This window comes from Sciurus carolinensis, chromosome 16 (genome assembly GCF_902686445.1).
Source record: "Sciurus carolinensis chromosome 16, mSciCar1.2, whole genome shotgun sequence".
Classification (NCBI taxonomy): domain Eukaryota; kingdom Metazoa; phylum Chordata; class Mammalia; order Rodentia; family Sciuridae; genus Sciurus; species Sciurus carolinensis.
Genome location: NC_062228.1, coordinates 11,626,329 through 11,651,623, shown reverse-complemented (window position 1 = coordinate 11,651,623; position 25,295 = coordinate 11,626,329). Strand labels below are relative to the sequence as shown.

Genomic DNA, 25,295 nt, shown 5'->3' with positions numbered 1-25,295 from the left:
TTTTAATATTTTCTTTGGAGACAGGGTATCACCAAGTTACTCAAGGCCTTGACAAGTTGCTATGGCTGACTTTGAATTTGTGATCCTCCTGGCTCAGACTCCCAAGCCGTTGGGATTACAGGAGTGTGCCACCGTGCCTGGCCCCAGATCTTTATTTTGAGACAGGGTCTCATTTCTACTGAGGCTGGCCTCAGACTTGAGATCCTCCTGCATAGGCCTCCCTAGCAGCTGAGAGAACAGGTATGTGCCAACCTACCTGGCGTGTATGGGGAAGTTTCGAAGATTTACATTTGGCCTTTCCTGCCATAATTCTTATACTACAGGTCAGATATATGACATATATCATTTCCAAATCATTTCCAGCTACATATTTAAAGACCAAAATCAATGGGTAAACTCACATTCAGTGGGCTCACTGTGAGTCAATCTTTAAGATGCCATGATTATTTTTTTGTACTAGGGATTGCACTCAGGGGCACTTAACCACATATTTTATTTAGAGACAGGGTCTTGCTGAATTGCTTAGGGATTTGCTAAGTTGCTGAGGCTGGCTTTGAATTCAAGATCCTCCTGTTGTCAGCCTTCTGAGCCGCTGGGATTACAGGCATGCTCCACCATACCTGGCCTCAGTGGGGGTTCTTAAAGAGACAAACACAGTTTCCCATTAGCAACAGCAAAACAGAATTGCCAGCTAAAGTCCAAATCATCTCACCAGTTTAAATAAAATGTTTACTTTGGCCCCAGGGACTACCATGTGTAACTCAGTCGAGAACTAGAACAAAGAGAAATCCAACAGGCTACAAGGGAGAAATATACCCTCTTCCAAGACAGACATGTTCCTGCTGCTAGGAGACAGACAAAAGACACCAGGAGCTGTTATTACACATGGCAGACTCTTTTATTTTCATACTAACATTAAAATACAAAACATAAACATTAAAACACAGAATTAAAAACAAAAACAAAAACAAAAAACAGAAGCCCTACTGCCCTATTTTCAAAGCAGGTGCAAGGATATATATATATATATAAAAAATTATTTTGAATTTAACTCCACACCCCCTCAAACAACCTGAGATGTAGGGTGAAGGAACATGGTAGAACATGCTTGGGAGTAGAATCTGGGTCTATAGATGAAGTCTCCTACAATTGGGTGTGGGGACAGGGATGGGAAGTGGGGTGAGGTTTTCTTCTTCAGTGAAATCAATGTGACTGTATTTCTAAAAATTTGGGCTTAGGATGGAATAAAGTGGTAACTTAGCATTCATGAGGCCCTGAGTTCAAGCCCCAGCACCCCAACCCTATCAAATCCAAATTTACTATAGAAATGTAGGGACTGCCAAGATTTGACATTTTTGCAATTTCCCTGGTGATGTGTTCCCTGGCTCCTACCATCAGGAGACTCAATCAGCATTAGTTGAGTGTACTTCAAGGCAAATCAAATCCTAACACTACCCTGGCCCCAAGATAAAAGTGGCTAGGGTGTTGACACCTACATCCTCTCTATTGTATCATGCTGAAGCCAAATGTATTCTAGTTTTTAACTCCAATCCCATTCTGCCACTGAGGCATAAGGCCAGGGCAGCTCTCCTAATTATCAACATATCAAAAGGAGTTTCTCCTCTGAGAAAAAGGGGCTTTTTCCAGGTTGTGGAAATCCCCCCCCCCCCCCCACCGTGCTGGGGATCGAACCCTTGTGCATGCAAGGCAAATTGGCTTTTTGAAAGATACCCTCTAACAGAAAGCTGCCATTAAAAGACACCATTAGAACTTCTGGGAAAACCTACCAATTCCTTGACAGTAAGAAAATCCTGGGAACAGTTCAGGAATTGACAGGTCAGAACTGTTTTGTTTAAAAAAAAAAAAAAAAAAATCCTCTACAAATCATTTAAGAAAATCTCATGGTTAGCTATGTGTTCTCAGGAATACTGGTCTGCCCATACCTTGAGGAATGTACTGCTGTGGACACTGGATTCCCAGAATAGCATGAGGCAAAGCAGAAAAATACAACCTGAGTCCTCTACTGAAGAGAAGTGTGGATCCTAATATTGGGCAATCCAATTTTGGAATGAGAGTTGTGGGGTGTTTTCCCTGCCATCCACAGAGGTCTCCAACCACTATCTTCCTGAGAATAACCATTTTATTAACAACACTTTCAGAAAAGGTTAGGGATGCAAAAGAGAGAAACTTGGAAATAAACATGTTTCACATGGGGAATCCTTTACTTAGGAATTATAAACATGCTCAAAAAACCTCTCACTTTGAGAGATTGGCTTTATTCAAATAGGAACGCTATGAAAATGGGAGAAAGACAAGCCTTTCTTTTCTCCATAGCAGTCTGAAAAGCTTTTCTTGCTCTTTTCTTCAGTCCCTTGCTCCTGATCTCTGATATTAGGGAAGATTCAAGTAAAAGCTTTGATCTTTTTCTAGCAGAAGGGAAAAAGAATGCATCTTCCCTATTGCTCAAACAACTAGTCACTTTCTTTAGTTCTCACAATGCAATAAGCTTAATATACTCAGCATTAGCTAAAGCCCCATACTGCTCCTTAGCCATGTCTATCATTGGACTTACTAATGCCTTAGCACTATGTGCCTGGAACATGACTACTGATGCCACAAAATACCAGATGTGTTCTACCACACACATCTGTGCGGGACGAGAGCATCTAATTACTAAAAGGTTATGAGCCTTTAAGTTTTAAAATAAATCAAACTCTACACAGTGCCCTCTTGTGTTCAACAGAAGAAAGACTTTTGCATGCACCAAGCAGGAAGCTGTTTTGTAAAACCCCTTGGGATGCAGCACACTAAGCCAATTAGCCCAAGGGACAAAATGACTCAGGTGGGTATTACATCCCTCAGAATATGCTTGGTGCATCCTCCTACCCTAAATGACTGCTGAGAGGAGTCTCCAAAGTCCAACAGAATGTATACAGAAAAAAGATTCCTAGCAAAGATTCATGAAAGCTTTTAACCTGAGAAATGGACAGTATAGATGGAATACCAGTCACTCCTTGGATGGACATAGCAGATACACAATCCATTGTGTCTCATTGATCTGGATTCCTAGAATCATACTAATCCAAATAAATCATGATCCCCAAATTCTAGCTTTCAGACAATAAGTAGGGATCTTGTTCTAGTAGGTACTAGCAAACATTTAAAGTTAACCAGCAGCATGCCTGAAAAGTCTCAAGACCAAGGTCACTCCCACTTATAGAAGTGGACAGTCTTCTCTGTTAAGGTGGCCAAGTAGCTGTTATGGTTCACTTCAAATGGGCAGATGTCCAAGACAGGCTGATCAGTCTGCAGGTCCTGCAGCAATAAGCCACTGCCAGCATCCCACAGCTAAAGAAAACAAGCAGAGAGAAAGGTCAGCAGTCAGTCAGGTTCAGTTGAGGACTTGCTTTCTTTTTTTTTTTTTTTCCCTCTCATTATCCCGGCAGGGGATGAGGACTTGCTTTCTTTATCATCGAACAATTCTGGGGGGATGGAGGGAGAGAGAAGCTGCTGCCCTGGGGAGCAAAGAGACCCTAACTTTCACAAGGCCAACATACACACCACTGTGCATGTATGATCTTGCCTATTGCAACCAGCAGTTATTTCTACCTGTGAATGAACCTGAAGAGCAAGCCCCACACTCATTCCTTCCATCTACATGTCAGGCAGTCTTCCAGGTACTGTCCCTTCTAGGTATAGAAGAGTCAATAAAACAAGGTCCCTCTCAAAAGCCTACAGCAGATCCAGTATCACCTTTTTTTCTTCTGCCACTGACTTGTTATGGAAGCAATTCTATAGTTGTCCTACAGAGTATATTCATAATCTGGTTTTGTCTCTTTGCTTTGTGGTGTATCATTTAACTTGTTCTTCTATTCTCTGCAAGTCCAGTTAATAAAATCAGCATTCGATTCTAGAGTGGCACTATTCAATACAGTGGTCGGTCTCCAACTGCATTAATTTATCTTTAAAATTAATTAAAATAAAAAAAGGAGTGCTTCATTTGCACAAATCACATTTCCAAGTGCTTCTGTGCCTAGTGTGACTGTACTGGACATCCCCTCTCAGATTTTAGCTTAAAATCAGGTTCACAATAAGATTTCACATCTTTTGTTGATTTTAACTGAACTGTGAAGCTAATGCCTGAATTAGTTACTTTATAGAGGTTTCAGTACAGCATTCATTCATTCACTCATACCAGGGATTGAACCTGGGGCATGTAACTACTGAGTCATATCCCTAGTCTGTTTTGTTTTTTAAATTTTGAAACAAATTGGATTTACCAAAATTAAAATGGTGTGGGGGCTAGGTTGCCTAGCTCATGTGAGGCACTGGGTTCAAACTTGAGCACCACATAACAATAAATTAAAAAAAAATTTTTTTTGAGATAGAGTCCTTACCAAGTTATTGAGGCTGGCTTTGAACTTGCAATCCTCTTGCCTTAGCCTCCTAAAACTACTGGGATTACAGGTGTGTGCCACCATGCTGGCTCTTTATTTTTTAAAGAAGAACAATTAGGTTGGAGATATCGTTCAGAGGTAAAGCACAAGCAAAGACAATATTCAATCCACCATACCACAAAAAAAAGTTTTGTGGTATGAGACACTATGGCTTAGTTAAAAAAAGAATGAGGTAAATGTAGATTTTGAAATGGAAAGACACCCAAGCTGGGAAGTAAAAGGAAAACAAACCTACCTCCCCTAAAACAAGAGCCTAAAGGTGATGCAAGCCTATAATCCTAGTTATTTGGGAGGCTGAGAAAGGAGAATTCCAAGTTTGAGGACAGCCTCAAATTTCAAATTTTAATAAAAGGGATGAGATATAGCTCGGTGGTAATGTGCCTCTGGGTTCAATCCCACAAAAGAAAACAAACAAAAAGTTAAAAAAACGAAAAACAAAAAACCCCCATGGGCTGGGGTTGTGACTCAGTGGTAGAGTGTTAGCCTGGCATGTGTGAGTCACTGGGTTCAATCCTTAGCACCACATAAAGATAAAATAAAAAGTATTGTGTCCATCTACATCTAAAAAAAACCCCAAAACTTAAAAAAACAAAAAAACCAAGAAAACCCCACAACCCCACGATGCAGCAAATGAAGTGCGAATGTATAAAAAATAAAGCAAGCAATCATGCATGTAGATATGTGGGATTATGAAGCAGTACTTCAACTTTTTGCTATATACAAAATGGTTAAGGATCCTCCTACCAACATTTTTTTGATTATGCGCCGAGTATTGAACCCAGGACCTTGCACATGCTAGACAAGCTCTCTACCACTGAACTACAACCCCAGCTCTATTAACTACTTTTTAAATATACAAAATAAAATACAACAGGCTTACCAGAGCAGAGTTTGATGCTTCATCCCCAGTACACACCAGGATGCTGCCATCATTCTCTGGGCTTTGAAAAATGGCACTTTTGGTCAATAGTTTGCAAGTGGGTCCCCCGAAGAATGTCTGCACAGGGTGGCAGGAGCAAACTGGTTCTCCAGCATCATCTAGCTTATAGGACATCTCCATCAGCACACTTCGTAGGGTGTTGTGGTTTTTATCTATGGGACACAGAAATCAGTGCTGCCCCATGGGGATGGTACAAAAGAAATAAAAAGCACCTGAGCCTTAAGACACTTATATTTGAGTAGAAAAAGCTATAAGTACATTTAACCAAAGAATAGCTATAAAGCAAACACAGTAACATAGCACAAGTGGAATTCAGAACCCTAGGCTAGGATGAAGCAAGTTATTTACAACAGATTTTTGCCTCAGAGAAACAATTCTGAGAAGACATTACCCACTTAGTAAAAACACTATATCCCACCAGACCTCTAATTTCTCTCTCAAGAGTGCCGACTAAAAGTTTCTTTCTTCCTTCCTCCGGTGAGGACCTTGCTAGAACTGTACATTTTATAAGTAAAAGGTGTGGTATTATAGAAGAAGAAATATAGCCAAGGTTCTGCTGAGAGGCAAACAAAAGCTAGCGAACAAAATGAGATTCCCAAGCTTTCTACACAGTCATAACAAATCAGCCTTGGAGACAGCAGACTTGTGGGATGACTAAGAGCCAAAAAGGTCAGAAGGGTCAAAGAGACACTCTCCCAGCTCAAATGAAACTTCAATGATTGTGATTAGATCTACTCAAAAGTAGTTACAGTGTGGGCACTTTAATGATTGACTCTGACCAAACTATCAGACATTTACCTGCTTGTCATGTTTGATTAATTTAAGTGCTGCCTTGGCATCCATTTTTAGACATGACCTAAGCTTAAAAACGTATACTGATACTTTTCATCTAGTTAAAACTTCCCCTCCCTACATGGTTGCTTGTAATATAGCCCACTTGTTCCTTATCCAATTAACAAAAAAACCAGTATACCCCAAAAGTGTTGACCAAAATAAAATCTAATGGTTGACAGTCATGTAAATAAATTTTCCTTTCATGTGTGTTTCCACTAACCCCAAGGGGAAACTTAAGGTACAATATCCATGGATCTTAATAAATGCATAGTCTTACAGGTCATCTTTTCTCTTGCTCTCTAGCTGCTGGTTGGGCATGTGTGTCCCCGAAGGCTCCTCATTCCCATTGGCCCTGCAAGGCAAAATGCCTTCTTTCTGAGAAATGTAATAAACTTCCTGTGCTGCCTCTTCTATGTCTCACCTGATTGACATACCTAAACCTAACTTTAGATTTAGGGCTCTCCTAGAGAGTGGATATCTTTTTTTTGTGTGTGTGGTGCTGGGGATTGAACCCAGAGTCTTGTGCTTGTGAGACAAACACTCCACCAACTGAGCTATATCTCCAGCCCTGAAGAGTGGATATCTTAATAGTTTGGACTCAGGCCAGTTAAGACCCTCCAAGGTGTCTGCCAGTATAAACAAAGGGATACCTGGTCACATTAGGTGATCTGCCAGGATAAACAAGTGTCCTGTGAAAGGCACACTGTAAAGAAACATAAGTAAATCCCCAAAGTCCTATCAGGGTAGGGCTAGAGTTTAGAGCCATTCTCCTGAGAGACCTCAAGACCAAATTAGGAAGAACCCTACAACGCTGACCAGTATGGTTCATCAGGAATTTTCTAAAAAAATGTGAATTTAAGAACAGTCAGCTATCAGGGTTTCCAACCCTGGTTCTGGAAACAGTGTAGTTTCGCTGGCTAGATGCACATAACTATGGTCATCAGTTTTCTCTCTCTCTCTCTTTTTTTTTTTGGGTCCTGGGGATTAAACTCAAAGGCACTCAACCACTGAGCCACATCCCCTATTTTTTGTATTTTGTTTAGAGACAGGGTTTCAATGAGTTTCTTAGTGCCTCACTTTGCTGAAGATGGCTTTGAATTCCCGATCCTCCTGCCTCAGCTTCCCCAGTTGCTGAGAAGTCAGTCTTCTCTTATTTACCTGTTTGCCTCAAATAAGAATAGTTAATACTATTAATTAGCTGGACCACAGATAGCTGCCTTCTTTTGTACCTTTCTTTTTTTTTTTTGTACTGGGGATTGAACTCAGGGGTGCTTAATCACTGAACCACATCCCCAGCCCTTTTTATTTTTTATTTTGAGATAGGGTCTCCCTAAGTTGCTGAGGCTGGCTTTGAACTTTCGACCGTCTTTCCTCAGTGTCCTGAGTCACTGGGATTGCATGTGGAAGTTACCATGCCTCATCTGTACCTCTCTATTAGGTGAAGTGAGAGTCAGGCAGAAGACATGAAACTCATCTGAAGGTTGCTCAACATCCTCAAGAGTAAGCCTCCTTATTCCATTACTGCTTTAAGGAATAGTGGTTAATTACTTCCAGAAGTACCAGGCAGAATTTGTTTTAGTACTCACAAATAAAGAGCAGGAAGGCAGCCACTATGAAGCCACTGAGAGCCATCAGCCTTACTATAGTAGCAAGAGCTGCAACCCAGCCTGTTAACTAGTGAGTTTACTGTATTCAACCAAAAGGAGGGCCAAACTCTCCTTCCTTCCCCTAATACCCATTTGCTCCCAAATAAAACCAGAGGAGGCCCCAAAGGACTCTTAACACTCACCAGGCCTGTAGGTCACAAGACAGTGTCGGGTGCTGCTCTCTGTCTGAAAGTCTACGCAGCCCCCTGGCTCTAAGGGCAGCACATGAGGCCAATGAGAAAAGCCCATTTTTAGCTCCCAGAAGGAAGCATTCTCCAATGTTCCAGCAAGCACCCCACCATATGGAAATACAGCAGAAGCAGCTCTGGGTATATATGAAAGAGATACCAGTGGGCATCTGAAGGAAAAGAAAAGAAAACGTGTGTCAAATTCCAAATACAATCTTGGACTGCTCCAGATCCCACTACCAGTAGAGTCCTGGACCATATCCTTATTACCTACAGAAGAGGTTAACACACCCATGACACTGGAGCTGGAAATGGTGGCACATGTCTGTAATCCCAACTCTCAGGCTGAGGCAGAAGCACTGCAAGTTCAAGACCAGGGCTGGCAACTTAGCAAGAACCTGTCTGGGGATATAGCTTAGTGGCAGAAGAGTGTATACCTAGTATGCACAAGACCATGTGTTCAAACAAAACCCAAAAGAACCCAAAATGAAAAATCCTGTGGATTAAAAAAAAAAAAAAAAAAAAAAAAAAAAAAAAATTCCTGCATCTGATCTCAAGAGAGGCAACAGATGATCTAAAAGCAGTGGAAAAAACTATAGGTAACAAACCCACAATTAAAACAGAGGTTAAAGCAATGACATCTTATTTGATAAATGGGATCATTTCTTTAGATTTTCTAAATTTCTTTCTATAAGCTCATAATCAGGACTGTATGCCAAGAATCATTTCACAAACATCAGCCTGCAGACCACATTCCTATGAACTTGATTGTGCCAAGATTGCTAAAGCAACCACTTCACCTATTTTATTTAAAGTGTCATACATCAATAGCCTCTACATTAATGGCAGTTACCTATTTGCCTAGAGTTCACATCAATCACTTTGATGTCCATGGATCATATCACTGAAGCACAATTCCTTTCTACCCTCTTAAGACATTTTCTATTTTGGTCAGGCCACAGAATCTACTCCCCTTCTGATTACTTTTTATACCTCCCAAGACAGTTCACATGGTACTCTAAGCATTCTGAGAAGCCACAGTGGTCCAAGTGGTCAAATGTTATCAGAACATGGGTGGATTTTTAAACCTTGTAATCCCACAACTAGATTACAAATGATTAATAATAGCAGTATAGTATCCTTAGACCAACATGCCTTTGCATGTGGGTACTGGGGTTTGAACCAAGGGCACATTTACCACATTCCCATTCCCAGCCCTTTAACTTTTGAGGTGGGATCTAGCTGTGCTGAGGCTGGCCTTGAATTTGTCTCTCACCTCAGCCTCCAGAGTTACTGGTATTACAGATGTGCACTACCACATCTTCAAGTTGCTTTAATTTTGGATTGGGTTAAATGTGTGTGTGTATGTGTGGGTGTGTTGTACTGTAAATGAAACTCGAGTGCTTTGCCACTTGCCACAATCCCTTTTAAAAAATTTAAGACAGGGTCTTCTAAATTGCCCAGGCTGGCCTTGAACTTGCAAATCTCCTGCCATAGCCTCCAAAGTCTCTGGGATCCAGAGAATGGGCCACTGATGCTGCCACCATGCCCAGCAGATTAAATCATCTGGCTATTCTTTAAAATCTCTTTTGTGCTCTAGCTAAGTGGTTGTTAAAAAAAGTCTATGTTAATCACATTTAATGGGCCAAGAAACACCACTAATAAGTAGTAGAGCTGATTCTGAACACTGATATGATTCTATTTTGCCATGCTGGATGATTACTGACTCTCTGAACCTAGTTATATTGAAACCAGAGCTTTCTGCCACATGAAATATCAAAGACCTTACTAATTCTGAAATAAAAAAAGCATTAGCTGATCTTAGAGAACTGTCCTCTGAGAGAGTCTGCTGATCAACTGTGGAACACCTTCTGAAGAAAGGGCTAATGCACTAACAATCTGAAAAAAAGGTACTTTTTTTTTTTTTTTTTTTTTTTGTGGTGTTGGGGATTTGAACCCAGGGCCTTGTGCTTGAGAGGCAAGCACTCAACCAACTGAGCTATATCCCCAGCCCAAGCAAGCTACTATTTATAGGAAAAAAGTAAATGGTTTCTTACCTGGCTTTCTGAGGTACTAACTCCTGCATATGACAACTTGTGTTTCTCAGGTCATATACTAGAATTGAACCATTGGCTAGCCCAGCATAGATGTAATTGTTTTCATCATGACACCAGCAACAGCTCCAGACAGGACGTCCAGCATTGTAAGTCTGGACCACAGTATTGGTCTCCAGGCTATGGAGTTACAAGACACTTTTTTACTATTATGCCTTAATAAAATCAAATACATAATGAAGAGGCAAAAAATTATCAAATGATTGATCATCTCTACTGAGAATGAAGGACATGGAGAATAGGCCCCTATCTGCAGCTGTTCCCCCATCCAACTGGAGCTTTGGTCATTTAGAAGCCCAGGCCTCAAGAAAGGGAACCAGGAAGGGAGAACACAAAGGAACTGGCACCTGACCCCCACCTGACTGAATCAGCTGACCACAGTATAAAAGGCCCCAGGAACTTCCCTACCTGCACTCCTGCCCCTCCAACTCATGCCATGACTTGGCCCTGCTGAATCCTATAAAACTCAGATCCTTGTTTAGCCCATCACCATTCTCTCTCCTGAAAATATGCCCCTCTGCTGCTTAATAAAAGCATAGTTGATCCATCAAGGTCTGTTCCCATTTCAGTTATTTTTTGCTTTTGGAGAACATAAAAAACCCAAACTACCTGGATTCCCAATTTCCTTTAGGAACTACCCAGATAACTTGTTTAAGTTTCAAAACTTAACAGAACACTCCCCACTCCTCATAACTTTTACCCCCTGTTACTTACATACAAGAAAATATGAAAATTATAAACTAACCAACCGGAGATAGCCATTAACAACTCTTTGATATTTAACACCCCCTATTTTTTTTTTTAACAATACTTAAAAACAAACCAAAGAAAGAAAAGAAATAGGAAGCCAACTCCCAGCTGATAAAAATGTAAGATAAGGACATGGAATACCTTCAGACCTGGTTCTTAGTGCCCACAGAGCATGTGAAAGATAAAATGTCACTAACTAACTGAGAGTATGAAAGAAGTCATCAGGGCATTCAAAGACAGTTAATGCCTGTGTAAGCATCTTTGTTAAGATTATGCAGGTAAGATAATAAGCGGTCCTAAGTTGGTATACAGGTAGCAAGGATCTTCCATATTGCCATTTAACCATCTCTAGAATATACTCTCATCTGCACTGTTCAAAATATATTTTGTAACATATATATTTTTAAAGAAACAGTATATTACAGTTTAGTAACTTGCTATGTTCACTTTTAAAAGGAATCCATTTTATGTAGATCTCAGAAGACAATGCTTTAGACCAATCAAAGAGAGCTAAGGATAGCATAACATTGATACTAATTTGATGCAACCCAGGCCCCATTTTTCCCTTAACTTATTTACCTGGTCAGTTTAATAGTACTGTCTAGGGAAGCAGAAAGCAGCAAGCCTTTGGAACGACTACTAAAAGCCAGTCCACGGATCTGTTTGCCATGCATCGGAATGTACTGACTGCTTTTCATGTTAGCCGTACTCAACATCTTAACACCAAAGCCTACCAAAGAAGAGAGTATTAAATAGTTCAGTTAAAGTTAATTCAGGACAAACACAAACTATCTTTTCAAGTAGCTCCTTTGTTTACCTTTCTTGGCACATAAATCCTTCAGAAACAGAAGATCAAACAAAGAAAACAAAAATTTCCCAGTGCTGTAATTACTTAAAGCAAGTACAATTCCATCACAAATGTCTATCAATAGATGAACGAATAAACAATTAAAAACAAAATGCTGAAAGTCAAAAGAATAATGCCATATGATTCTACTTATATAAAATTCTAGAAAATGCAAGCTAATCTGCATAAAAAGCAGGTCAGGGCTGGAGTCGTGGCTCAGTGGTAGAGTGTTCTCCTAGCACACAGTGAGGCACTTGGTTTGATCCTCGGCACCACATAAAAAAAACAAATAAACGTATTGTGTCCATCTACAACTAAAAAATATAAATAAATAAATAAAAAAAAAAGTAGGTCAGCAGTTACCTAGGGATGAGGAGAGGAGGAAACCAGTGGAAGGGATTATAAAAGTGACAAGCAAACATTTGGCATGATAGGTAATATGTTCATTGTATCTTTTTGGGGGGGGGGAGGGACCCAGGGATTGAACTCAGGGGCACTCAACCACTGAGTTGCTTAGCACCTGCCAGTTGCTGAGGCTGGCTTTGAACCCTTGATCCTTCTGTCTCACTCAGTCTCCTGAGACGTTGGGATTACAGGAGTGAGCCACCTTGAGGAGCATGTTCATTGTATCTTGATGTAGCGATGGTTCCAGGGGTGTACACATGTCAAAATTCATCAAATCACATACTTTATTTTTTAATATTTTAAAATATATTTTAGTTGTAGATAGACACAATGCCTTTATTTGTTTTTAATGTATGTGGTGCTAAGGATTGAACCCAGTGCCTCACATGTGATAGGCATGTTGTCCTACCACTGAGTCACATCCCCAGTCCTTTTTAAAATTTTATTTAGAGATAGGGTCTGAGTTGCTTAGGGCCTTGCTACATTGCCAAGCCTAGCTTTCAATGCATTATAGGTTTGCGACACTGCACCCAGCGTAACTGGAGATTCATGATAGTCTCTTAAATTATATGCTGCTGAGGCTGGCCTTGAACTTGCGACCATCTTGCCTTGGCGGCTTCCCAAATCACTGTGATTATAGGCAAGCACCATTCTAGTCAACACTGTGTTAAGAGATTTCACCTCCAAACCTGTTTATTCTGAAGTGCTTTAAATCTGAAGTGCTTGAGTAGAACTTTTATGTGGGGAAACAGGAAATGAGGCTGAACAAAGGGATCTCATAGTCAGCAAAAATCACATGCTGAAGCCAGTAGAAAGAAACATCTGTAACATTTAGGAACATTTTAATTGAACATGTGAGGACATTTGGTTTGCAACAATAAGAAAATCTAAAATTAAACTTTACATACACAAAATAAGAGAATAATTAGCACATGTATTATATAATTAATGCACTCCCCAAGTTCTTTTATTTGGAATTTGTCAGTTTGAACACTATTTAATGTAAGTATTCACTTTTGTTTCAACTTGAATTAGTCCTCAGGACAGTGTTTTATCACATATTTCAGGTCTAAAAATGAAACTAAGTTGAATGCGGCATATGGGGAGTGGCTGTTCTTTTCCTCTGACTATAAAACTGACCCACACTTCTATGTATCTCCTCTTCCACACTGCCATGGTTATTAGAGAACAGATTTACAGAATGGAGACAACAGATACTAACTACCTCTTTGCAGCCACCTGAAGTACCTATGTTAACAAGGAATTGACAGAAAAAGGTAAATTTGGTGGGATTGGTCAATGTTCATCTACTATTGAAACCTGAATTTTTCTTCAAAAAGGGAGAGAAGGGAAATAAACAGAGTACAATAATGAACACAAAAGCTGAGGTTCTGAACTGTTTACCTGGAAGGAAGGAAGCCTGAGGAGAAGGTTGTGATATCACCAGGCAGCTCATAGCATCACAGTATGCCATGATTCGGCAGTTTCCTGTCTGACATACTGTGAAGGTCTTTTGGAAGTGGTACTTGTGCTGGCCCTGGCTGGAGGGCAGGCAGTTTAGGAAACTTGTTTGGGAGCCCCTGGGTTGCTGTACAAGTTTTTGCAAATCCTAAAATAAAAAAGATCTTGTAAATGCAAACCTTTTTTATTTGACATTCCCTTCAAGATCAATTTCTTGCCAGGCAAGAAATCCTCAGGAGGCTGAGGATTCCAAGTTTGAGGCCAGGCTCAGCAACTTAGTGAGACCATGCCTTAAAAACAAAAACAAAAAATTTGATATGATAAAAGATTTCTTGTTATGAAAAGTTGTACTCCATATATGTACAATGAATCAAAATGCATTCTGCTGTCATGTATAACTAGAGCAATAAAAAAAAATAAGTCTTGTCCTTTTTATGAAAATATTACCATGAATTCTACTAGAGAACTGAGTTTTTACAGTACTTTAACAAACAACTGAAATAAGGAGAGCTTCATTTTACTGGTAGATTTGGGGAGGTAAAATGACTCTAGCAAGTTAAGCGTTCTCAGTTGGCTGTTCAATTTTTCTAAAATTCTGATTGCAGCAGAATTCATCATAAATGTGTTTCAAATGTCCTAGTCAAAAAGAAAATGAACTGGTCATGTTTCCTTCTTCGACAACTTGGTAAAACCTATTTGTATTTGTGATGAACCTAAGTAACATTTAGATTCCTATTATTTTGGGGATTGAACCTGGGCCTTGTGCATGCTAAATATATACATAACTACTGAATTGTAGCCATAGTTCTCTTCTTCAATTCTGAATTCAAAACTTGAGTTACTAACAGCAAACTCACCTGGACACGACCATGAAGTTTAGTGCATTCATCAGTGAGAACCTGAAGTTGAAGTCGGCACTGTGCAGATTCTAATTCTGCCTGCTTCCTCAGCATTTGCTCCTTCAGTAAGGCACTTCAAGGGAAAAAGACAGCAACAGGTGTGAATCAGAAAGGCTATAGTACAGAAAGATTTTCCTATCAAGATGGCATAGTATGCTCACAATGTGATAAATACACTTTGCTGTAAAGCTATCATGCTAGTGGATAATATACACTCTGAGACTCAGTCTTCTTTTTCTTTTTGTGGCAGTACATGGGATTGAATAGATAAAATATAAAAAGAGAAAAACCTCTCTAATTCAAGAAACATCACAGGAACTACAGGAGAGTATTTTTTTGTTTTTTTTTTTTTTGTACCAGAAATTGAACCTAAGCACCACTGAGCCACAACCCCAGTCCCTCTTGAACGTCTTAAAGCATATTTTACATAGTAGCCTTTTTTGGGGGTACTGTGGATTGAATCCAGGGGTGCATTCCCACTGAGTTACAGCCCCAACCATTTTTATTTTGAGACAGGGTCTTGCTAAGTTGCCCAGGCTGGCCTTGAACTTGGGAATCTCCTGCCTCAGACTCCCAAGTCACCAGGATTACAGGTTTACCACACCATATCCAGCTTTAAGTAGTACTTTAAGCAACTGTTTAAGTCTTAAAAAATGTTGGTAATGTTGGTAGTTTTTGCACTGCACATACAAAATTTTTATGAGCTTTGATTGGGGACGGTTGTATAGGGCCTTAGGAACATGAAAAGCAAAAATGGCATCAGTTACGTAATGTGCCAGACTGCTGCTCCTGCTTTTTGTGACAGGTTTTTGATATTTGCCCAGGCTGGCCCTGAACTCATGGGCTCAGTCAGCCTGCCTCAATCTCCTGAGTACCTGGGACTAGAGTACACTACAGTGCCTAGCTTCAGATGCTCATTTTTAATGCTGTATGGAGGGCAAACAGTGCAGATTCCCTTCAGAAGACCATCAGGTGTGCATAATAAGAATTAATGTTAAAAAAAAAAAAAAAAAAAAAAGGGAAAAAGAAAAAGAAAAAAGAAAAAAGAAATAATGGGGGCTGGGGTTGTGGCTCAGTGGTAAGAGCACTCGCCTAGCACACATAAGGTCCTGGGGGTTAGATTCTCAGCACCACATAAAAATAAAGGTATTGTGTTCACCTACAAATATATATATATATAAAATAATGTAAGATAGACTGCAATGATTACCAGAAATCCCAAGTCATAAAGTCTCAGAACCACACCAAAAATGGTCTCATACTCCTTTATAAAGATGTGCCTTTAAGAACGCAAAGGGAATATTCCAGTTAGGCACACTCACTACTTACCTTTTCATACGCTCCTGTTCACTAGTGTCCAAAGCTCTGAGGGTTCGGGCATAAAGGACAATGATGTCATTGTGCTTGGCTTTCTTGTTGCACTAAAAAGTCCAATGGGAAACAATTAGTGTGGTTCTAGGAATTCTGACTTAACATACTGGGTCCTTACTTATGGTCCTTACCTGGGGACATTTTCGTGCTTGTCCTTTGAGCCACTTAGAAATGCACCTATACCCAAAGAGGTGCCCACAGCGTAATGCTGAGAGCCGGTGGTCCCCAGCATTGGTCCACTGTTCCAAACATATTGTGCAAGTATCCCCTTCTTCTTCATCCATAGAAGCAGAAGGTAGAATAGGGTTGGACTTTTGGGGAGACTGCTGGAAGGAAAAAGGATTACATTCAAATGAGAAAATGCAGAATCAGTCTTGAAAAGGGCAAGCAACTGTATCCAATTAATAAGAGTGCACAAAAATGACACAAAGCTAAATGAAATGGATGCAGAAAAACTGCAATACCTATAATTAATTTTTCGTTTTTTTCTAGAATGCAGTCTTGCAGTCCTTGTATCTGTCTCCTGCATCACTGGGATTACGGGTGTATGCCACCGCTCCTGGCTCCATACTATCTTTTTTTTTTTCTTTTGGTATGGGGGATTGAACCAGGGGTGCTTTACCACTGAGCCACAACCCCAGGGTCTCACTAAGTTGCTAGGGCTGGCCTCAAACTTGCCATCCTCCTGCCTTAGCCTCCTGAGTTGCTGGTATAACAGGTGTGTACCACCATGACTGGCTACCATACTACCTTTTTTTGGTTTGGTACCAAGGATTGAACCCTAGGCATGCTTTTACCTCTGAGTCCCATTCCTAGCCCCTTTTTGTATTTTATTTAGAGACAGGGCCTTGCTGAATTGCTGAGGCTGGCTTTGAACTTGTGATCCTCCTGCCTTAGCTTCCCAAGCTACTGGGATTAAAGGCCCATACTACCTTTTGATTTTATCAAATTCTTGGATTTTCCCTTCATTAAAGAAAAGCAGCTAGGGCTTGGGTTGTGGCTCAGTGACAGAGCACTTGCCTAGCATGTGTGAGGCAATAAGTTCCATTCTCAGCACTGCAAATAATAAATAAATAAATAAATAAATAAATAAATAAATAAATAAATATCCATCGACATCTAAAAACAACAAAAAAATATGTATATGTAAAGAAAAGCATCTACCTGTATAAAGAGATAAAAAATGAAACAAAAATATTCTAATGACTACCAACATTATCAACAGGAGGTAGTCATAGGTTCATTATACATTCAAAATAGGTTCCTTATCAATTCAGATGGCTATAAAATATTTAGCTCAAAGGAATCAAGAGGAAAAATATAGGAAAACAAAGAACATATACATAAAAAAAGCATACTAGTCAAGAGAAATCATTTATAATTAAAAGAAACACAACCTAAAAAAACATTTTTCAAAAAGAAATGATCCGAAAGGTTACTGTACTGCTAAAACATTATAGACTCTCCATGAAAAAGGAACAGTGCAAGAACAAGAAAAACTGTACCAAAAGAAAAACAAACAAAAAAACCCAAAGAAACAAAACACAAACAAAAACTCTTAAAGATACTGAAAAGAATAGAAAGTTATAAAAACCAAATTAGCCTGGCAATTCTCTACAGTTTAGAAAATGGTAGTAAATAATTTATAAGTTAATTATTTATAAAATATAATTTTTTTTTTCGGTGCTGGGGATTGAACCCAGGGACTCATGCTTACAAGGTAAGCACTCTACCAACTGAGCTACATCCCCAGCCCTTATAAAATATAATTATTTATAAAATAATTTATAGTAAATAAGTTATAAGAAGAAACATGGGCAATTGATTCTACAGAATGTAACGTGTGCACTATTATTTCCAAAAAGGAGAAAAGATGATGGAAGCAAAGCATTAATAAAAAAAAAATGTAAATATATATATAAAAAAGGAAACCATTTGTTATCTGTTAAATTGCTACAAATTGATGTCTGATGACACTAGGCACTGTTTGAATCTGAGAGAAATGGACATGCTTACATACTGGTGCTATCAGTAAAAAATTGTACTAATTCCTGGAGGGCAATTTGGTCTTAATATATCAAAATTACAACATGTGTCTTTACTTTGACACAGCGATCTGTTAAGAAATATATCCTCAATGGTATAATCACAAATATTTGTATAGATAACTGAACAAGGATGTTCAGTGCAATATAATTTATATCAGAAAAATATAAAAAGAGGAAACAATCATAGTGTACACAAGAACTAAAAAATTTATCCTTATAATGGAATACTATACAGCTCTTAATAACAAGATTCAACTTATGTACAAATAGTGGAAAGCTTTCCAAGATGTAATAAGCTGGGGGGGAAAAGGAGCCAGATTCAGAACGAAATATAATCCTGGGTTGTGGATATAGCTCGGCTGGTAGAATGCTGCCTTGAATGCACAAGGCCCTGGCTTCAATCCCCAGCACTACAAAAATAAATATATAAATATTAAAAAATATATATATATAAATATAATCCCTTTGTGTAATTTTTAACAACATACATATATAAGTACGTACTTATATGTACATAAAAGTTTTCTAGAAATAAAAACATGCAGAACAAATAGAAACATGCAAAAAAAGGTAGATAAATCATGTTTTGAGACTGACAGAATTGAAAGCAGGTATAAATGATTCTAATATATAGGAAAATAAGCATAGGTGTAATTTTAAAAAATGAAAGTTGTTTATCACATTCTGCTTTGTATTTTATAAGGCACATGTATACCTATTTTTAACTTTTTTTTCAGTACTAGGAATTGAACCAAAGAGGGCTCTGCTACTGAGCTACATCCCCAGCCCATTTTACTTTTAATTTTGAGATAGAGTGGGTACAGGTTGTGGGAGTGGGGAAGAGTCTCACTAAGTCGCTGAGGCTGGTCTCAAACTTGTGATCTTCCTGCCTCAGCCTCCCAAGACCCTGGGATTATAGGTGTGGATCACCATGCTGGGATATACCTACTTTTCAATTGATATTTAACCTTGTTAGGTAGATAGTGAGGATTATTCTCAAACACCCAACCTTCTTAAACTTAAGAGGAAGCAATCATGGAAATAGTGGGTAACTTGGAAAGGATTCATATCTAGACTTGTTATTCAGGTATGAGGCATCCCACGAAAGCTCATGTGTGAGACAATGCAATTATAAGAGCTGTAACAATCAGTGGTTTAATCCATTGATATGTATTAACCAGGTAGTAACTTTAGGCAGGTAGCGGGTAGGAGAAGGAAGGTCACTGGGGGCATGCCTTTGGGGTATGTATTTTGTCCTGGGTGAGTGGAGCTCTCTCTACTTCCTTGTTGCTGTGTCCTGAACTGCTTTCCTCTGCCACATACTTCCGTCATGCTGTTCTGCCTTACCTTGGACCCAGAGTTATGGAACTGGACCATAGACTGAACCTCTGAAACTGTTAGCCCAAATAAACTTTTCCTCTTTTAATTGTTACCAGATCTTTGGTCACAGGGTTTACTGTCTTCAAAGCCTGAAAATTTGCATTTTAACCTGCAACTTCCTTTAAGATAAAAATACAAACCTTTCATTTAAAAGGAAGTTTGTTATTACCTGTTTGGGGAGGGTCTTGCCTCCACTGTTAAATGTAACTTCTTGGTCTGTTGAGACATTTCCCAGTTGCTCTGCCAAGGTTGTATCCAGAAAGGACAGAATAGATAATATACAAAAAAAGGGCACGAATTAGGTACTAGAAAGTAGCAGGAGAAAGTCTAACCCACTGAAGCTTTCCATTTCTAATTGGTCCTGATCCTGCAAAAGTGATGACAATTTCCTCAAGTACCATCAATGAATTTATTACTATTATTACTATTTCACTTATTTGGGATATTTTCAAGCATACATACAGGTAGAGAGAATAGTAAAATTAACCCACAAGTACCCATCACCCAGTTTAAAAAATAATCAACATTTTCCCAATCTTGCTCCAACTAAGCCCTCAGTATATTGTTCTTTCAGCTGGAATGTTTAACAAACCCTAAAATGTCATTACACTTATAAAAACTTTTGCAACATCAATAAGTATTCTTTTCTTTTTTGAGGTACTGAGGATTAAACCCAGGGCCTCCTGCATGCTAGGCAAGCATTCCAGAGCTATATCCTCAGTCCTTTTTGAAAATTATTTTTTACTTTGAGACAGGGTCTCACTAAGTTGCCCAAGTTGACCTCAAACTTGTGATCTTCTGGCCTCAGTCTCCCAAGCAGCTGCGATTACAGGTATGCATCCAGCTGGAACAATTTTGACTGATTTGCTCAAAAAGATCTTTCAGGCACATTTACGTTCACTCCTATTTGCACCTGTAGTTCTAAACAACTACTAATCTTCTCAATAGACTTGCCTTTTCTAGTATTTTATATAAACAGAATCATAAAAACATCTATGCTTATATGCTATTCCTTAAAAGTTAAAAAACAAAAGCTGGGTGTGGCGGTACACACCTGTAATCCCAGCACTCAGGAGGCTGAGGCAAGAGGATCAAGAGCTCAAAGCTGGCCTTAGCAATTTTGTGAGGTCCTAAGCATCTTAGCAAGACCCTGTCTCTAAATAAAATATTTAAAAAAAAAAAAAAAAAAAAAAAAAAAAAAAAAAGGCTGGGGATGTGGCTCATTGGTTTAGCACCCCGGGCTCAATCCCAGGTACCAAACAAACAAACAAAACCCCCAAAACAACAAAACAAAACACTACTAGGTTGGGCTTGGTGGTGCACACCTGTAATCCCAGAGGCTCTAGAGGCTAAGGCAGGAGAATTTTGAATTCAAAGTCAGCCTTAGCAACTTAGTGAGGCCCTAGGCAACTAAGTGAGACCCTATCTCTAAATAAAATACAAACAAGGGCCAGGGATGTGGCTCAATGGTTAAGTGACCCTGAGTTCAATCCCCGGTACCAAATAACAACACCATTCTGTGCTGGGAGGTGTAACTGGGGGACTGTGGTAGAAATCTTGTGTGGCATGCTTGAAGCCCAGGACTCAATTCCCAACACTGAAACGAAACAAATTTTCTTTATCAATTATTCAGTTATACTAAAAACAATTTATAAAGGAAAGGCAAGATAAATCCTTGCCCAGTTCAGAGAAATGAACTGGGGTTCTAATAACTTTGAATGGTGACATATAAGGCTTTTGAAAATTATATATAATTATGAACTTAGATTTTCACAGATTTGATATGCTATCCCACTGAGGGCCCCTTTTCAGATGGCTACTGTGCCTACTGCCTAACTCTAGGAGACTTAGATGGCTCTCTTGCTTTCTAGCACAATACAACGTCCTAGGTTCATCCTGTTTATTTCCTTCTTTCCTTACTTCATGCTGGGGACTGAACCCAGGGCCTTGTGCATATTAATGATAGATAAGGGCTCTACCACTGAGCTATAACCCTACCCATCCCCTCTTTTAAAAATTCTTTGGAATAGTCTTGCTAAATTGTTCAGGCTGGCTTTGAACTTATAATCCTCTTTGCCTCAGTCTCCCAAATAGCTGAGATGACAGGACTATGTCATGGTGCTTCATGCTTCATCTCATTCACATCCCCAGCCCTTTTTATGTTTAGACAGTGTCTCACTAAGTTGCTGAGCCTGGCTTTGAACTTTTGAACCTCCTGCCTCAGCCTCTCAAGTTGCCACACCCTGCTCATTCTGTATCTTTCAAACCTAAAGCTGGAAAGCAATTTCTCTAAGAAACCCTGACGCCTTTTAATGGGAAAAGGCACTGAAAGACTACAATCTGGTATTAATGGGTTTGTAATATAAGTAGGACATATTATTTAGGGTTCTTTGTCCATCCACTGCTAAATAAAGTTTCACTTACACAGTACATAACATACTAGGAATTGAAAGTGACAGCTTATTTTCTTTTTCTCCTCCTTTCTTTTCTTTTTTTTGCAGTGCTGGGCAAAACAGAGCCCTAGGTATGCTAGGCAAGCTCTCTATCATTGAGCCATACCCCCAGCCTGAAAAATGATAGCTTAAACAAGGGGCTGAATTTATAAAACTTTTCTTTCAAATACGGAATTGACTTCCTTCTCAGATATGGAAGAAAATAAAAGGGAATATAAAATGCTATTACAAAGGGTCTGACTCTTGGGGACACAAATCGAATAAAACCATGAGTCAAATCAAATCCTCTCATTATAACCATGGCTAGAGAAAGTTCTATAATGTAAGTAGAGGAATTCATGACATTTGAGGGAGAAAGGGAAGGTTTTTAAAGCACAGATCTACATTTTCTTGCCTTCTGAAGCTTGAGCTTTGTGGATGTTAGACTTGTGAATTCAAACCTGGATAAAATACAGACCTTCTGAAATGATAGCTTCAGATTCCTCTGCCTGGACAACAACCTCTTCATACTCTGCAGAGCTCTCACTTTCAGAATCAGAACTGCTTGATACCTGTAAGTCTTCAGGCACAGGATTCCTAGTCTCTGAATCATAAGATGAAGCTGGAAAGTGAGGCTGGGTCCTGCTCACCTGAAAGTAAGCATCCAGTGGTGCTCTCAACCTGTGTATGCAGAAAGACAACAGAAACAGCGCAATCACAGAACAATGGACAAACATCAAAATAATAAATAACCTATAGTAATTTGAAGGTAAATCCTAGTCATTGCAATCAACTTCCAGGCCACCAAATGCTACCTTTGGAAGCTGAAGGAAGAACACATGTAGGCAGATGCTCACTGGCCTGGATATTCTTTTTTTAGGTATTGGGGACTGAACCCAGGGACAAAATTTACCACTGAGCCACATCATCAGCCCTTTTCTTTTATGAGACAGGGTCTTGCTAAGTTGCCAAGGCTGGCTGGTCTCAAACTTGCAACACTCCTGCTTCAGCCTCCTGATTGCTGGGATTATAAGCATGCGCCAGTGCACCCTGCTGGATATTCTTTTTTTTTTTTTTTTAATTTATTTTGTAGTTGCAGATGAACAGAATGCCTTCTTTATTTGTTTATTTTTACGTGGTGCTAAGGATTGAACACAATGTCTCTCACGTGCTAGGCAAGTGCTCTGCCACTGAGCTACAGCCCCAGCCCTGGATATTCTTTTTTTTAAATCATGGTTACTTCAGCCCACAATGGAGCATGACTCTTTGGCTTAAAGCTAATTCTGTGTGATTTTACAGTTTCACACACTGTAAAACTGCCAAATTAAAAGTGAACAACTTGAGCTGGGGTTGTGGCTCAGTGGTAAAGCACTTGCCTAGCAATTGTGAGGCACTGGGTTTGATTCTCACCATCACATATAAATAATAAAAAATAAATAAAGATCCAACAACATAAAAAAAAAAAATGGAACAACTTGTTGGTCATGATGATGCACACCTGTAATTCCAGTGACTCAGGAGGCTGAGGCCCTAAACAACTGAGCAATACTCTGTCTCAAAATAAAAAATAAAAGGGCTAGGGATGTAGCACCCCTGGGTTCAATCCCCAGTACCAAGAAAGGAAAAAAGAAAGAACTTAAGTGGTTTTTAGCACACCAGAACATTATGTAATTATAACCACTATCTGATTTCAAAACATTTTCTTCGTATCTAACAGGGACCCTGTACTCATAAGCAGTCATTCCTTTTTCTCTCCTCCTCCTAGGCACCACTAATCAATTTCTATCTATAGATTTGCCTATTCTGGACATCTCACATGAACTGAATCTTACAATATTGGCCTTTTGTGCCTGGACTTTCTCAACTTGATAAATATAAGATCATAACATCTACAAAAATTTATAGTTTCTTTTTTTTTTCTTTCCTACCAAACTACCTGGCTAGTACCTCTAGTACAAAGTTGAACAGAAGTGGTAAAAACAGAAATCTTGTCATGTTTCTCATTTTAGGAGCAAAGCTTTTAGTCTTTGACTAAAATTAAGATGTTATTTAGAGTTTTTTTCATTAATCACTTTTATTCTGTTAATGAAGTTCCCATCATTCCTAGTTTACTCTGTGTTTTAGTCATGAAAAGGTCTTGGATTTTGTGTTTAAAAAAAAAAAAATTGGGGGGTTATCTATTGAGTTATTCATTCTTTTACACATATTTTAAAATCTTCATTTTTAGTACTAGGATTGAGCTAGGTATGTTCTACCTCTGAGCTACACCCCCAGTTCCATTTAAAATTTTTGAGAAAGAGAAGCCAGGTATGGTGGTGCAAACCTATGATCTCATTGAAAGGCTGAGCAGGAAGAACCCAAGTTTGAGGTGAGCTTTGAAATTCAGTGATCCTGTCTCAAAAAATAAAAAGGACTGGGGATATATCTCAGTGGTAGAGCATCCCTGGGCTCAATTTCCAGTACTGCCAAATAAAAAAAAAAAAAAAAAAAAGAAGGTCTCTATTGCCAAGGTGGCCGCAAACTTGTCATTCTCCTGCCCCTACCTTTCCCAATTCACTGGGATTACAGGCATCCACCACTGCACCCAACTTCTATAAATTGTGATCCTATGGTATATGTAATTAACTGCTTTTTGAATGTTGAATCAACCTTGCTTTCCTGGAACAAATGCTATTTAGTTATGATATATAACCCTTCTTACGTGTTGCTGGATTTGGTTTGCGAGCAATTCATTATATGATTTTGGTATCAGGGTAGTACTGATCTCATAGAATCTCTTCTTCCATTTTTTGGAAACAGTTTATGAGGTAATGTATACTTATTTCCTTTTAAAATACTCCGTAGAATTCACAAGGGATACCATCTGGTTCTCGACTCTTCTTTGTGAAAAGTGTTCTTATTTCTTTTTTTGCAGTGCTGGGAATTGAACCTAAGGCCTCACATGTGCTAGGTAAGCACTGTACCACTGAGCTATGTACCCATACCTTCTAAATTTTACTTTAAGACAGGATCTTGCTAATTGCCCAAGGTGGTCTCTAACTTGGCACAGACTCTCAAGTAGCTGGGATTATAGGCATGTACAGCTATGCCTGGCATGATTTTGTTTAATTACTACTAATTCAAAATCTATACTTGTTTTTGGTCTATTCAGATTTTTTTTCTCCCAAGAGTACCGACAGTTTATATCTTTCTAAGTATTTGTCATTTTTCTGTAGGCTATTTAATTTCTTGGCATAAAAAAACTGTCCACAGTATCCTCTTATAATACTGTTCTCTTCCATAAAATTGGTAATATCCTCTAGTCCAATCCCAATTTTAATACTTTTTCTTTTGTGGTAAAGATTGAACCCAGGGGAACTCTACCAATGAACTACAGCCCCAGCTCTTTTCATTTTTGGAGACAGGATCTCATTAAGTTGCTGAGTCTGGTCTTGAACTTGCAATTCTTTTGCTTTAGCTTCCTGAGTAACTAGGATTATAGGCATGCACCACTTTGCCTGGCCCAATTTTAAAACCTTAAGTC

The 25,295-nt window shown here is 39.1% G+C and overlaps 1 protein-coding gene across 4 annotated transcripts in view; it reads right to left on the bottom strand.

Moving 5' to 3' along the window:
* Nucleotides 1-885: 885 nt before the first annotated feature.
* Rfwd3 (ring finger and WD repeat domain 3) overlaps nt 886-25,295 on the bottom strand; it is a 39,779-nt gene continuing 15,369 nt past the window's right edge. For 2 of the 4 annotated variants that reach the window (XM_047529651.1, XM_047529653.1), the window contains exons 3-13: nt 22,251-22,453; nt 19,510-19,580; nt 16,044-16,238; nt 15,871-15,962; nt 14,500-14,614; nt 13,586-13,790; nt 11,509-11,659; nt 10,123-10,299; nt 8,021-8,235; nt 5,338-5,549; nt 886-3,348 (exon numbers count right to left, since the gene is read on the bottom strand). In XM_047529651.1, the coding sequence (XP_047385607.1) occupies nt 3,205-3,348; nt 5,338-5,549; nt 8,021-8,235; nt 10,123-10,299; nt 11,509-11,659; nt 13,586-13,790; nt 14,500-14,614; nt 15,871-15,962; nt 16,044-16,238; nt 19,510-19,580; nt 22,251-22,453 (1,780 nt within the window). In that variant the 3' untranslated portion in view covers nt 886-3,204. Of the gene's footprint in view, nt 3,349-5,337; nt 5,572-8,020; nt 8,236-10,122; nt 10,300-11,508; nt 11,660-13,585; nt 13,791-14,499; nt 14,615-15,870; nt 15,963-16,043; nt 16,239-19,509; nt 19,581-22,250; nt 22,454-25,295 lie in introns of those variants that run through there. The other 2 variants (XM_047529652.1, XM_047529654.1) reach the window with 2 other exon arrangements.